General features: G+C 28.5%; 1 protein-coding gene across 3 annotated transcripts; it reads right to left on the bottom strand.

Moving 5' to 3' along the window:
- Positions 1–4,437: 4,437 nt before the first annotated feature.
- Positions 4,438–15,781, bottom strand: LOC135929750 (uncharacterized). 3 transcript variants are annotated; one of them, XR_010572636.1, is made up of 7 exons: positions 15,614–15,781; positions 15,388–15,511; positions 15,001–15,334; positions 14,709–14,848; positions 12,058–12,557; positions 5,510–5,592; positions 4,761–4,897 (listed from the first exon to the last, which is right to left on the bottom strand). XR_010572636.1 is itself a non-coding variant. In XM_065466454.1 (6 exons), the coding sequence occupies exons 1-6, from the start codon at positions 15,734–15,736 to the stop codon at positions 4,466–4,468; spliced, it is 1,653 nt and encodes a 550-aa protein (XP_065322526.1). In that variant the 5' UTR covers positions 15,737–15,781; the 3' UTR covers positions 4,438–4,465. The 3 variants fall into 3 exon arrangements, 2 of the variants coding, with proteins under 2 accessions (XP_065322526.1, XP_065322527.1); XM_065466454.1 differs by lacking the exon at positions 5,510–5,592 and having other exon boundaries at positions 4,438–4,897; XM_065466455.1 differs by lacking the exons at positions 4,761–4,897; positions 5,510–5,592 and adding an exon at positions 5,695–5,811.
- Positions 15,782–16,006: the final 225 nt, after the last annotated feature.

The raw sequence follows: 16,006 nt of genomic DNA, 5'->3' as shown, positions 1-16,006 counted from the left end.
TTTTTATGTATTATCATTACACTGTTATTAAATTAATGTTATAAATAATATAGTTAAGTAAAACAAATAAAATATTATTATTTTATTAACATTGATTATTTAAGTTTTTTTTTTTTGACTTAGGTTAAATTACCGAGTAAGAATCATTTATATATATGTCGTATAGGGATTTGGAATCCTAAATCCTTTATTTAGGGCGATTTAAAAAATTTTAAAATCCGATTTAACCGGAAATGTATTCTGGCATGTATAGAGTATTTACCCTATAAATTTCAGCCAATTTTGCCATGAACTTTAGAACTACTTCTATTTTATATTAATTTTTATATGGATTTTTCATATAAATTAGAAAATACTAAAATGTCTATGGCTGAAATGGGTAAATACTCTACACATGCTAGAATACATTTTCGGTTAGACGGATTTAAAAATTTTTTAAATCGCCTTCAGTAAAGGATTTAAAATTAAGAGATTCGGAATTAATTTTTCTAGAATTACGACTTATCAGAAATCCTTACGTGAAATTACGAATCTCTTAAAAAGCAATTTGAAATAAACTTATTTTAATTTTACCAAAAATATATTCTATCGCGTGTAGAGTAGCTATCCTATGACTTCACGGCAATTCTGCCATGAGCTTTTGTTTTTTTTTAAATTTATATGAAAAATCTATAATATCAATTTATTGTAATTCAAAAGTTTATGGTAAGTCAAAACTCATTTCTTATTAAATCAGTATTTCAAATGTCAAAATCGTCTTGGATAATATTGATTACCTCAATATTAAATGTATCAACTTATTATAATGAATAGATATTTAAAAAAAAATTTATGAGTACCCTAAGCCTTATCTTATATTATAAAAATATCATTTCCTATTTAAATTTATAGTAAAATATATTCCAGTTAGAGTTGTCTTAAATTGATGTTAAAATAATGATTTATATCAATTTCTAATAATTTTAAAATAGAATGTTTTATTATATATATTTTTAATATACTTATATAAAGCAACTTAAAAATCATTAAAAAAAATATAAGATTTTTTAATAAAATATGTTGTACCTGCTGAAAAATTGAAACATCTTTGATGGCCAAAGATAAATGCAGAGTCAGGATTTTCCTAGAAAATATTTTTATAGTATAGGATGTTTTAATAAAAACAACTTATTATTATTTATATGAAATTTGTTACCAAGGGATGGTATCAAAAAATTTGCTAAGTCTGGAACAAATAGGAAATGTATATTTATTACTTTATATAAAATATATGACATCCATAAATATACATTAATATAAAACTTTTCTTAAATAATATTTTTGATTTATCAATCATTTTATATATAAATGCTTTTTTCCAATTGCAAATTATTGTTTGAAATATATGTATACGTTTTTGGGAAAAGGGGTGGGGGCTAAGAAGGATATTTTTTATTAGATTAAAATGATATTCACAAAAAAAGACATATTTCTGAGAGAGCGGGAGAATCTTCCCTTGTCCACCCCCTGGCTATGTTTATGGCCAAAGAAGTTTTACTAAATAAAATCGTAAAAAAGCTAATATGGTTATCTCATTAATAGCATCTGAGATTAACACATCTTCTATTATTTAAACTTTCGATATATAACAATTTCTTTTCGGTGAAATTTTGAGTAACGAAATTATCTAAATCATTCCTATTTTCCTCCTCTATGAATCTATATTCTTTTTACAAAAAGTTGTTCGAATTTTTAAATTATAAATGTAGTATTATATACTAAGAAAAATATTTGTCTCTTCCCCTACAAGGTAGATGAGGAGCAAACTATCCAGAAATATAGCGGAAGCTACAAAGATACATTGCAGAGTTTGCTATTAGTTAATTAGGAAATAAGATCGAAGAACAACTATCATTTATACAAGAAAATTCACAAAGGCTGCAGTTACTCTTTATGACTAATCAGTCTATGAAAAAAAAGAAAACCTTGGTCAAATTAAGAAATTTGCCATATACGGTTGACTACCTGCATCTGACAATATGTAAACTATCGCCCAATGAAGAGATGATTCCGGAAATGTAGCGTGACGGTTATATTTAAAATGTGGGAAGTGAGGGGCAAATCGGTAGAAATAGTCAAATCATTGTCTGTGCTTAAGAGAAAAAAGAAAGAAATGAGGTATTGAGGTGGTGTTAGTATTGAGCCAAAAATAATTTTTTAAAAAAAATAAAGATTTAACTGCAAAAGCATAGATATTCTTGTGGGAAGATCATAGTAGTTCTAAGAATAACAATTAAGAGTGTGATTGTGAACATAGTTTATGCCAAACACAAATTAGTTTTATTGATAAACAGAAAAATTTAGGATTAACGCTTAAGATAAAAATGGCAGTAATAGCTTTGAAACAAAGAATGGTATAGATAAAATGATATTAGAATTTGATCGTTTGCAATTCATAGACTAGAAAAAGTTAACGACATATTAATCCAGATTTTAAAAAAAATTAAAAAAGGCTTGATTCAAATATTCAATGGAAAAATATATTTAACAAGATCGTTTTATAAGATATTTAGCAAAAAGCTCTGAGGATAAATAAAAGATACCAATCAACATGCTAGCTATAAAAGCCGGAAGTCATATATGCAAATAGTATCAATGACAATTTCCGTGAAGAATATTTGGCTTGATTTGAAAAAGGCATGTGGGGACAATAGGATCAGGAGAGAAACACAAGTTGATATACTTTAACGAGTGTCAAAAAAACAATACAAAGGAAAAAGACAAAAATAAAAATTATTACAAAAGAAACTTAACAAGAACCGTTAAACAGACAGCTAAAAACAGAGAGGATGTTATGGATATAAAAAAAAATAACGCTAAAAATATTGTAAATTATGACAGGGCATAAATATGTTTAGAAAAATTACATTAAGATCGATAAATATGGAGTCTAACAATATTCCTTAAAAAAGGTAAAGGAGTTGAGCCAGCCAAGGTTGTTTCTGAAATTTTAAAGACATCTCTAAAAGCTATCGAATTATATGGGCTTATTGACTTATGTAACTTGATGGTAGTCGAAACAACACCAAACAATTGGAAACAAAATTTTCAAATAGTAGGTAACAGAACTCCCTTGTGCCCTATCATACTACAAAGATATTCACGAAATGAAGGTAATAGGATGAATTATAGAAGATCAATATACTCAATATTACTAATATGTTGTTTCATTTGAAATCTGGAAATAAAGGGATAACTTATATTAGATATTTGGATTTAAGTTTTGATAAGGTATACCTAGGTCATTAGATGGCATCATGGAAACTTAAGCAGATGATTAGTTTCAGCAGTGATGGTATATATGAAAAGAAAAGCAAAAAAGGTCGAAGAGGTGAAGGAGATAGCCATAACTTTTAAGTAAAGATTGCATTAATGGGTCTGTTTTAAATTCATTTTGTCGTAGATATAGTGCCCCTAGATACTAAAGACATGATTTGCCATAATTATATAGAAATATTGGCCTGAAATGATGATCCCCAAACAAAAATTATGAATGATAAGGGCTATGGAAGCAGGATTAAACCGAAATACAAGAGAAACTAAGATGAGGATCACAAGTGAAGGAATAGGGAATATCGTTAGCGACTGTATGCCATTATTAATCTTCAGGTCAGGACCCGGCCTAAAATTTTATTTTTTTTTAGACCGGCCTCGGTCTGAATTTTTATTTTTGATCTCAGCCCAGCTCAAAAGCTTTAGTTAGAAAAATATAAATTTCACGCATTTTTATGAATATAGACAAAATCATGAATTGCTTATTTATCAGAAATAATTCCTATCATTTTTTAGAATATTTTCTGTTATTTCTTATACTCTTCTAGTCTGAACCGGATCCTATTTATCTCCGAGCACGGCCAGCCCAATATTTAAAATTTTTGTGGAGGACTATAAAAGAGGTTGCACAAACTTAATAAAATTAAACAGATTATTCTGCAAATCAGAATAATTGTTTCTTTTTGTAATTTCTAACCTAAAAATATCGGTAATTGTTAAGTTCGATATGATATTCCTTTCCAGGGGGAGACCGTTAGCATATGTGAAGAACGTGAATTCTTTAAAATGTAGTATTTTAAAAAAACATAAAAGTTCGAGTTTATTTCTGAAAACTTAAAAAGTAAAAGAAAAAAATATGAAAAATAAATGGCCATCAAATACTTAAAACAAACCATATTATAGTGTCCTAGTTCAAAAGCTGTTTAGCCAAGGCTCAGCAATAAGTATCAAAATTAAGTCTAACCAGGACACAGCCAACCGGCTTCTATTATATAACGTTTTCTATGAAACCAAAAAGCTTATGAAAATTATAAACGCGTTATATTGTATTAAATACTATTTATAGAGCCATATTATCGATACACACAAAATATCAACATATTACAATATTTTTTATACAAATTATATTCTATTTTTTTTAAAAAAAAATCAATTAAAAGACACCGTAAAAATATATCGAAAGAATTTTTTGCATTATTTCTGAATTTAGCTCGACAATTTGAGATGATTTTAAATCATAATCTTTGTAGATATCGACTTTATTATAGCCATAAGCATTATCGTCCGTTTTCAATTTGGTATGGTCAATATTTTTGCTGTCTTTGTGGGTATCGTAAAATCGACTGTGGAAATTGTAATCAACGAAAGATTTGTCATTGTAATTTCCTCTCTGGTAATCGACCCAAACTAAATTTTTAATGGAATTTTCAGTTTTAGTAGTTTCATTATTATCGATTGGTAGTTTTTTATACATTTCCGGCATGCTGTTTAACTGAAAAGAAACGAAGCATAAATGTTGACCGTCACAGCCAATATAGTTGCAGGCTAAAGGGGTGGGTAAAGCGGCACCACCCGATAGAGATTTCTATATTTTTAAAAATAATCTTTTTTTTAAATGCTGATGTAGATAATTTATATATATATATGATGATTAAAATTAATATAAGGTAGAAAAATAATAATTTAATTTGAGCACGCTGGTGTAGGAACTGTCCAAAAATAGCGAAAGTGAATTATAAGAGGACTATCCTCTGCTTAATTAATATTAAAAATTTTTTAAAAATAATAATTTTTTCACAACTCCCTTTATTGTATATTTTTCCATTCAAAGTGATTTTTAGTTGAATGAATTAAATAAAAGTGTCGACTGAGAAGAGAATTATTTTTAGTATATAAATTTAGAATTAATAGATGTAATTCAAAATCACTGATGATAATTCCCATAATAATTTTTTCGAAAAATTGTCAAAAATAATCCTATCCCATAATCGGGGAAAAAAATTGAGGGGGGTTTTCCAGGAAAATATTTTGCGCTTACCATTTATGCTGTTTCTGAATAAAATTTTACATGTTAAATTTTTTTTTGATAATATTATAAGAATTCTCTTATCGATTGACATATTCCTTTTAATAGATAGGCATCCCCTATTAAGGCACTTATTACTTTTTTAAAACAAAATAATTTGTAACATTTTACAAAGTCTTTATCATTAGTAGGGGCTGCACCGATCTACTATTTTTTTCCGACATCGATCCGATATTTGATGATAGATGCTAAATCTTTAATAAAAAATTTGAATATAGTGTGTGAAAATTTCAACTCATTCATAAATGGCATTTTATGAATAAGCTATATGGCTGTGTTCAGATAGGCACCCCCTCTTATTACTTTTTTAAAACAAAATGATTTGTAACATTTTACAAAGTCTTTATCATTAGTAGGCGATGCACCGATCTACTATTTTTTGCCGACATCGATCCGATATTTGCTGATCGATGCTAAATCTTTAATAAAAAATTTGAATATAGTTGTATGTGCAAATTTCAGCTCATGCATAAATGGCATTTTATGAATAAGCTATATGGCTGTATCCTAGGTCGGCTTAATATTTAATAGCAACGATTTAGCCTGGCTAAGTAGCTAAAAAAGCAAAAGAAAATTTTTTAAAAAAACACGAGAATAAAATACAAAAAATAGCAATGTCACCAAATACTTAGAATACCAAAATAGGGTTTCCTCGATCAAACAAGTTTTAGCCTATACTCTATAGTAATTAAATATCCAAATTAAGCCGACCTAGGACACAGCCTTTAAGATGAACTCAATATTTATATAACTAATCTAAACAATTTTTTTGTTAACATAAGTCATTTCTTTTATTTTTGGTCATTCTTTTAAAAATAATTTTTTTAGTATATATATATATATACATACACACACACTAATAATTATAAAGTATGTTTTTTTTCTATGTATAATGCTGTGTTATTTTTTTATCAGCAGTATAATTATTGGACGCCTGCAGAGGTCCCGTCCCCATTCTTTTTAAATAAATTTTTCGGCCCGGCCCGAATTTTTTAAAAATATATTACATTTATTTTCATAGCTAATATTTATGATTGAAAATATTTTTTAAATATAGGGCTCAGCCCGGGTATTTAAAAATTTTTTTTAGGCCCACCCCGGGAATTATATTTTGAAAAATTAACAGCCAGGCCGGACCTGCAGGTCTCTGATAAATATGTACATTAAAAATCGTTTCAATTAATTGTTTTTAATAAAGAGTATTGAAAAAAAAAAAAGAGTAATGAAATAAAGAAATATAATATTAATAAACTTAAATCTGAGATAAAATATCAATGTTGATTATGTATCAATCCTCATAGTCTTTATATACTTAATTACTTCAAACCTATATAGAAAAATTTTTTATTGTGTATTTTATCAAATTTATCATCACTATATTCATCATATATTTTATTAAAACTAGAGTTGGGCAAGTCCTTAAAAAAATCTAGTTACAGATATATATGAGATTTTTATAAAATAATGTACCTCATAAACAGATATAAGTATTTTATTATAAATATCGAAAATATAGAATATATAATACACTCTTATTTTTTGCTAAATAAGAGTATCTTACTTAGATGTAAGATAATTTTTATCTTTCCATCTGCACAATAAGCCGCAAAGTTAACGAGAAGGTTAAGATAATCTCTTGGCTCACAAAAAATGAATATCATCGCTTTACACCGAACTGCTATAAAGAAATTATGTGTGACCAAGCAATAAGAAATAAATAGAGAAATAATACATATTATATTAATTGCTTCAACGAGTTGCAAGATAAGTTCCGAATATATCATATCAAATTCTATAATTTACTTCAAAGGAAGTATTTTAAATTGTTTAGAAATTATAGACGACTATAAATATTCTTATTATGTTCATTTATATAAATTTAATATAAAAACCAAAAAAAAAATATTCTTATAAAAAAAAATTAAAAAAAAAACAATCAACAAATAGAAATTACCCAAATATTACTATTTTTACACCAAGTATTACTGTGATTTAAAATGTTGGATAGCAATTTTATTATACCCTATAAAATAAGATTGTTACAATTATTATCGTAAAATTAGATTATCTTGCAAACTACAGTAAAGTTGGTATGCTATAAAATGATAATAAATTTTTTTTTTCTCTTTAGCTTTCACCTTTTCTGGTGGTAAGCTCCTTCAACATCTCTCTCCACTTTATGTTATTAATACAATCTCTTTTATCTAATTTATACTTCTTTATATTGGCTCTAACTTTATGGCCCCATTGAAGTTTTGGCCTTCCTCTTTTACGCTTGCCCATCACTTCCAAACTCTTAACTTTATTTCCTATGTAGTTCATAGGCCTTCTCATTGTGTGCCCATACCACCTAAGTCTATTTACCATTAATTTAGTCTTAATAGGCACTACCTTTAAACTACTTAGTATTCTTGTACTGCGCACTTTATCCTTTCTTGTTACCCCAGCAATCATCCTCAGCATTCTCATCTCCATGGTTTGTAGACTTCTCTCGTCTGATTCTTTGGTTGGCCATGTTTCCGAACTATATAGAATAGTTGGTTGTATTATGGAACTGTAAATTTTTCCCTTTAATTTGTGTGGGATTCTTTTATCAAATAGCACTCCAGATAAAGATCTCCACTTTAGCCACCCTTGATTAATCTTACTCTTTATCTCTTTTTCTATTGTGCCGTTTGTTTGTATAGTGGAGCCCAAATATTTGCAGCTTTCAATTGCCGATATCTGCCATTCATTTATATCAATACTCTCTGTTTCATCTCCTCCTATCACCATATACTCCGTCTTTTCTCTATTTACTTTTAATCCGTGCGTTTCTAGGATATTTATCCAACTCAATAGTCTTTCTTTCATTTCATCCTTAGAATCGGCAAGTATCACAATATCATCTGCAAATATCATATTCCACGGGACTGTTTGAGGTATAGACTGTGCTAATACATCTATTACTGTAATGAAGAGAAGTGGGCTGAGAGCCGACCCTTGATGAACTCCTTCGGCTATTGTGAAGCCTGCTGAAGTACCTGTTGTGCTACGGACCATTGTTGTATGGCCCATATACATATCCTGTATTATTCTTATATATTTTTCGGGAACATTTTTGTGGCGTAGCGCCCACCAGATAAGTTTTCTTGGGATTCTATCAAAGGCCTTTTCTAGATCGAGAAAGACCATGTGTAGCTTTTTGTTCTTTTCCCTGTATTTTTCACTCATTTGCCTAATTGCGTGGATAGCATCGGTTGTTGATCTTCCAGGCATAAATCCGAACTGAGTCTCTCCTATTTCGATTATATCTCTTAATCTTTTTTCTATTATTTTTTCGTATAGTTTTAGACAGTGTGACATTAGTTTTATGCCCCTGTAATTTTGACAATTATGTGGATCCCCTTTATTTTTGAAGATAGGAACTAGATAGCTCTGCCTCCATTTTTGGGGAACCTCTTCATTTCCAAGTATCTTATTGTATAGATTTGTGAGGAGATGTATTCCATCATCTCCTAGTGCTTTAAGGCTTTCTATTGGAATATCGTCTGGACCCCTAGCTTTGTTGTTTTTCATATGCTTGAGGCATGTGATTATTTCTTGTTGTGTTATAGGTTGTACAAGGTTTTGACAAGGGGAGTGTTCGTCTAGATGCAGTATGTACGGATTAAAGTTGAGAAGCTCCTGAAAATATTCTCTCCATCTACTCATTATTTCTTTTTCCTTTATTATCAATTTCCCATCATTATTTTCGATTACTTTCGGAGCTCCGTTTATATCCCTAGAGTTCTTTTCTCGCTGTTTGGCTAATCTGTATATTTTATTTTGTCCTTCTTTGGTATGTAGATCTTCGTACATGTCATCGTATGCCATAGATTTGGCTCTAGCCACCGCTTTTGTAGCTAATCTCTTGGATTTTTTGTATCTTGTCTTGTCATCTGCGTTTTTGGATTTGTACCATATTTTATAAAGGGCTTTTTTCTCCTGTATAGTGGTTTGTACCTCTTCATTCCACCACCATAGTTCTTTATATGATTTGTTGCCTCCTCTTGTCAAGCCTAGTGTCGATTTGGCAGTGTCTATTAATCTGGATGAAAGGTCTGTCCACATTTTTTCACTGACTTGTGAGGAATCTATTGTTTCAATGTTTGCATTGATTGCAAAGGCATCTGTCATTGTTTTTAATTTGCCCCATTTGATGCATGGTTCCAGTTTTATCTTGTTTTGAGTGGATTTATTTGAGATGTGTAAATCCATGACTAGTAGCTTGTGTTGTGCGGCGATATCTTCTCCTGGGATGACTTTGCAGTCTATTACATCTTTTAATCTTCTGCAAGAGAATAGTATGTAATCTATCTGTGTTTTCCTTGTACCACTTTCGTATGTTATTAAATGACAATCCTTTTTCCTATAGGTGTTGGTTAAGGCAAGGTCGAAGGTTTGCGCAAATTTTAGTATATGCTCTCCTTCATCATTTCTTTCTCCATATCCAAAACCACCATGATGCCTTTTGTAGTTATCTCTTGCTTTCCCCACATGCGCATTTAAGTCACCACCAATTATGACTAGGTCATCCTTAGGGATTTCCATTACAGCTTCATCGAGGATAGCTCTAAAATCATCTTTCTCTTCTTCTTTGCAACCCGTTTGAGGAGCATATAATGAAAGGATGTGTAGTATTGATTGACCAATGCAGAGTTTTATCTTCATTAGTCTATCAGAGATCCTGTTGACTTCTACAACTGAGGAGGTTAGATCTTGACTGAGGATGATGCCGACACCGTTTCTATTGCTAACAAGTCCATTATAGTACAATTTATACCCATCTCCAATCATCAAAATCTTCTGTCCTTTCCATTTCGTCTCTTGTATGCACGCTATATCAACTTTTCTCTTGTTCAACATTGATGTTAATTCTCTCGTCTTACCTTTAAGCGTCCCAATATTCGAACTTGCTAATCTTGTTTTCTTTGCTTTGACCTTTACTTTACTTTTCACAGGATGGAGGTCTACACCCTGCGCGTCGCATGGTGGGAACGCCCTAGCTTTCATATTCATATTTTCATTTGTGTCCTTCATTTTGTTTATTGGACAGGTATCCTTAGCACCCGGCTGTCCAGGGCTGTCGGTGACCGGGGTGTCATCTCTAAGCTCCGAAATTCATCATACCATATGTCTTTACACATCAGTCATCGAAGAAAAACTTGAAAGTTTTTATGGTTCTTACCAGGATTGAACCTGCGTCCTTGTTCATACTCGTGTTTCCAAGCGTACATCTTACCCATTAGGCCACTTAAAATATAAAGATGGGTAAGAAAAACAACAAAATTAATATAAAAAAAATCCACGGAAAAAATATTAAAGAGAGTATTAAACTTTTTAAACAACAATTAAAAAGTACTTAAAGGGATCCAAACCAAACATGAACCGTTAAACCGGTATTTTTTATCGAACCTGAACCGCTAAAAGATTTTCAGTTAAAATGCTTGTGAACCGGTTCGAACCTCATGATTTTGTGCTTAAGAAATGGTATGAAAGTTTTTACTAGTACATTGCTAAATTCTGATTTATATTCGAATTGTTTTAAAGTTTATTATCAAACAATTTTGATTGGTGTCAGTCACAATTTTTATAAGGTTAGTATATTACCATTTGATATTTTAAAGCTTATAATGCCTGATATAATATTATATGACACATTAAAATGCAATATTACTGATGGTGACACAACTTAAGTGTTCAAACCAGTTTTTAGAAGTTCGAACCGGCCCGATATTTTTATTTTTAAAGAACCTAACCCGAATTGAAACGTTATTTTTATCCAAACCTGAACCGATATCATTTCGGTTCAGATCCCTGCTTAATCTATATCTTTTGACAAGTATATGAGTCTTTTAAAAATAAGGTACCTCAGATACAGATAATAAGTATATTAAAAACGCCAAAAAGATAGAATACAAGATATAACAGGATTCACTGTACTTCCCAACTACAAGTATAAACATTAAATAATAAAAATAATTTAAGAAGGTATTAATAGTATTTTATATTTTACTATTAAATCATATAACATTTCTCGCGAAATAGCTCAAAAGACGAAATATATTTAAAAAATTTAGCTTATTATATTTTAAGTGGAATTTTTTATTGATAGTCTGCCCGCGGTCGGCCGGTGATGCTGCTTATGTCGGAGTTATTATCATGCAAATCGTCATTTTAAGATATTTATCAATTACACAATATTGTAAAAAAAACAAGAAAAAATTAACTTTAATCCAATATAAGGCTATGTCCACATTTTTTTAAAAAAAATTCGAAAAGTTTTAAAACTTTTTTTCATGAATTATAATTTGGACACATTTTTATTTTTATATTTAAAAAAGCTTGTTTATTTATTTTCGTTAAAATTTTGAAAGTTTAAGTATTTAATTATTTGATATTTTGAACATAGCCTGAATAATTAATGCCAAACTTATTAAAAATCGATATTTCCAGTTTTAAAAAGGTTCGGCCAATCCAATCTTTTCTTAAAATGGTCTATATCGGTGCTAATACATTACATCTATTATGGATGCAGCCCTAATCATTGGGTGTGCAAAATGGTTTTTTACTAAATTGACAAAAAAAATTAAAGATTAATCTTAGAAATACTTAAATTAATAAATAAAGAAAATAACCCCATATAAACGTCTGGCCAATGTGGCCAGATGTCCGTAGGTTGTCATCATGCCTTTGGCCACATATTGAGGGGCTGTCCATTGTCGGGTAGGGTTAGAGTCGAAAATTAAATGGGGATGCACATACCCAAACTTGTCTAATTTATCGTTTTCCTCATCATTTTCTTTACATTTATCTGGTAACTCGTCATCAATTTTGTTAAAGTCTGTGATATAATCTTCGATTAAATTTGGTTGATCTGTAGATAAAATGTTATTTTCGAGTGGTATGTCAACTAAGGGAGAAATTGGAAACATATTGGGAAGGCTGAGTTTTGATTGGGTGATAAATTTATGGATCATTTCGTTGGTAGGAATGAAAGGAGAAAGGGCATTTTTACTGTAAAGAATGTAAGAATTATGAGCAGTTATACGCATTGGGTAAGTTTTATAATGTAATTCGTGATGATGAATATTTTGGTCATCAACCGATTCCAGGCTGCCATCATAACAGGGAAGAACTTATAAATGACATATTTTTTTTATAAAATGTAAAAAAGAGATTTAATATTGAGGGGTGTGCCAATCCACAAAATTTTTACTATGATCCAATATTTTCCGAAATCAGAAGAAAATTTAGATTAATTTTTATCTACTATATATCTTTTAACCAATGTCATAAAGCAAATCAATATTTTATATGCAAAATAATTGTTAACAATAAGCAAAACAAATTGAAATTTTCCATTTCTCATTGCCAAAGCAATGTTTGGCTCATAATCACGAATAAGTTTATTTTGTTTTTTTTAACAATCTTAAAATAACAAAAAACATTAATAATATTGGATCAGTGTTTTTGAAGATTTAAAAAATGGAAAATATTATCCCCAATATAGTATGAGTCCTCATAAAAACTAGGGCTGATATTAAATATTAGATCAAATCAGCACCAATATTTAGATTGTTCAAAAATATTTTGTTTTTGGTTATTTTATGATTGTATAATTATATATTTTATTTTAGAAATAATTAAAAAATAATAAATTAATGAGAGGAACTAAAATACAATTTATTTTAAAAAAATAGTTAAAAATTTTACACTATTTTTTGTTATATTATCTGCAACAAGAAAAGAATTTTAAAATATCTAACCAGTCACATTCAGCTAGTGTTGTTAAATGGCTAGATTTAACCAATTTTTAAAAGGTTAACTCAAAATTTTGGCCAACATTATATTCAAGCTTATTTATTTTGCTCATATAGGTAGAAAGGTTTGGATTTCTATTGGCGAAATTTCAAGGATTAGTTTATAATTATAATATTTTGGCTAACACTTTGATATAGCTCTTTTTAAAAATAGGTTAAATGGAGTTGTTTAAAAATAACACTGTAAACGTTACAAATACTTTAAATTAGGGCTGTGCCGATCCATATATTTTTCACCGATCCCATCCGATATTGCTTCAAACCCGATCCGATATTTTTACTGATTTTTAAACACCTCCGTTTGAACCAAATGTAATTAAGAAATTAATATTTTTTATGCAAAAAATCGAATTATGAAAAATTTAATTTTTTTATTCTACAATTAAGACTATAATAAAAAAATATATATTTAATAATATATCCATATCCATTTTATGTTGGAATTATAAAATTGTAATATTTAATATATAAAATTATAATTAGATTTTTTTAATAAATATGAAAGCCTCTAGATTTTCTGGGAATAAGCTTCTACGATATGGACTATCTATATCTCCTGTCGTACTGAAGGCAGACTCAGATGATTCCACAGATAACGCATTTTGCAAAATTATCTTTGTCTTTTGTAAAATATTTCCATAATTCAGATACCATATTTAAAAAAATTCTTTTATTTAAAGTATAAATAAAAAAATTGGCGTTTTTAAAAAGATTTAAAATAAATAAAACTTTGGGTGTTCCTTTTATTTTTATAAAAAAATTTTTTTTAAATACTATAAATCTATTTTATAAAAAAAAATAATAAAAATCTATTTTAAAAAAGAAATAAAATTTAAAAAATTATTTAGAAAATATTATAATAATGTAAAATATATATACATAACATAAAATAAAATAACAAAAAAAAGAAAAGTAAAAAGATCGGATCGGTTTTTTAACAGGTATCGGCCCGATCCGATATTTTCGGAAAACGCTAAAATCGGTACCGATCCGATCCGATATTTAATATCGGCACAGCCCTACTTTAAATGAGATTATTAGCTTTTGCAGAATAAAAAACAAAATACACTTAAATCATTCATGAAAGTAGTTTTTTTATAATAAAAATATGGATATTTGCTAATATATAAATGGTAAATAAAAAATCAATATAAATATTGGGGTATCGGGGTTTTTTAGTAATATTGGATTGGATTTATGAAAAATTTGTGGACCATCACAACCCTACTAAAACCCTAACTGTATTGCATGCTTTATTTTTCACAAGAGTGCACTTACAAATTGTCTTAACTTATATAATATTTTGGTCTCGTAACAAAATATAAAGTTGCAGACTCTATACAGTGATGCATGGTTTTACAGCCTAATAAAACTAAAAAATTATATTATTCTATATTTGTAGAAAATTCGGCCCCAACAAATATGTAGGGTTTAAGGTTATAAATTGATAAATGACTGAAAATAACCTTTATGGATTAAAACATCAATTGGTTGATTATAGGATGAAATTCTATTATTTTGGTTATTGATACTCTCTTGAGAAGATGTGGATATCACACTGTCGAAGGATTGACAAAGTTTGATCAGATTATTCCCAAAAACTTTACTTTTAATATTGAAATTATATTTAGCTATTAAAAATAGCAAAATTGATTAACAAAAGAAAACTTAGCATAATGACTTTAGATTTCCAAGACTTGCACATTTTTGTTAAACATTATAAAAATTAAACCCTTAAATGTATATATGATAATTTACCTAGTTACATCTTCAGGGATACTTTTAATAGGAGGGTATGATAATCTAAACTTGTCTTTTATAAATGGATCAACTTTTATAAATCTTGGATCCCATTTTCTAGATTGATATATAAATTTTTCCAAAATTTTTAAAAAATATTCATTTATTTGTCTTTTCTGTTCCTTGTTACTCTCCATTTCTATTGATGTATTATTTGGAATACAATATAATTTATTAAAAATTGTCAAAAAATCATGACAAATTTTTGTATCATCAAACATATTTTTATATGTTGGAGGTGTTTCTACATCAATGATCAATGAATCAGTAAGAATTTGAGCTTGAAAAATGTCTAAATTTATGCATAAAACAAATTTTATAATATAATTTAAATTTATGTGTAACCTTGAGTTAATTGAATACTTTCATTGTATTTATAATCAGTGTTATTTAAGATTACAGATTTTTCTTTAAATAAATCAATCCAATTAAAAGTGGGGGGTACATATGGATTTGCCATATCATAGATCTGCATTAAATATATTTTGTAAAAATCAAATTACTAATTATAAAACTGAATTCAATATATATTATGGAATAATATCTTATTATATTTTTTTAATTTAAAAACTTTAATTGAATCAGATTGAAAATTTCCAGGGTTATTTTTATCAATAATTTCAAATCCCTTTTCCTCATAATATTTAGGTATTTGAAGAGGCTGCATATGTTGCCTCTTTTTTGAATTCCACATTCTATTCCATAAATATACAGATCTATCCTTTTTACAAAATCTAGTCATGCTTATCTAGCAATTGGAGAATGTTAGAAAAAACATGTGACTTATTGGCATGACAGCTAGTTATTTGATATGATTTTCTTAAATTTATTTATTATAGATATGACAGTGATGTTAAAAACCTCATTCGGGTCGATCTTTCAAAATGGCCAGATTAAAATTTTAGCTAAAATAATATTTATAAGTACTGAGGTTTTATAGATGTCCAAGCATTTCTGCTAATGA

This window comes from Gordionus sp. m RMFG-2023, chromosome 5, assembly GCF_954871325.1.
Source record: "Gordionus sp. m RMFG-2023 chromosome 5, tfGorSpeb1-WG-v2, whole genome shotgun sequence".
In the NCBI taxonomy this organism is placed as follows: Eukaryota; Metazoa; Nematomorpha; class Gordioida; order Chordodea; family Parachordodidae; genus Gordionus; species Gordionus sp. m RMFG-2023.
This window is presented reverse-complemented; position numbering and strand designations above follow the sequence as displayed.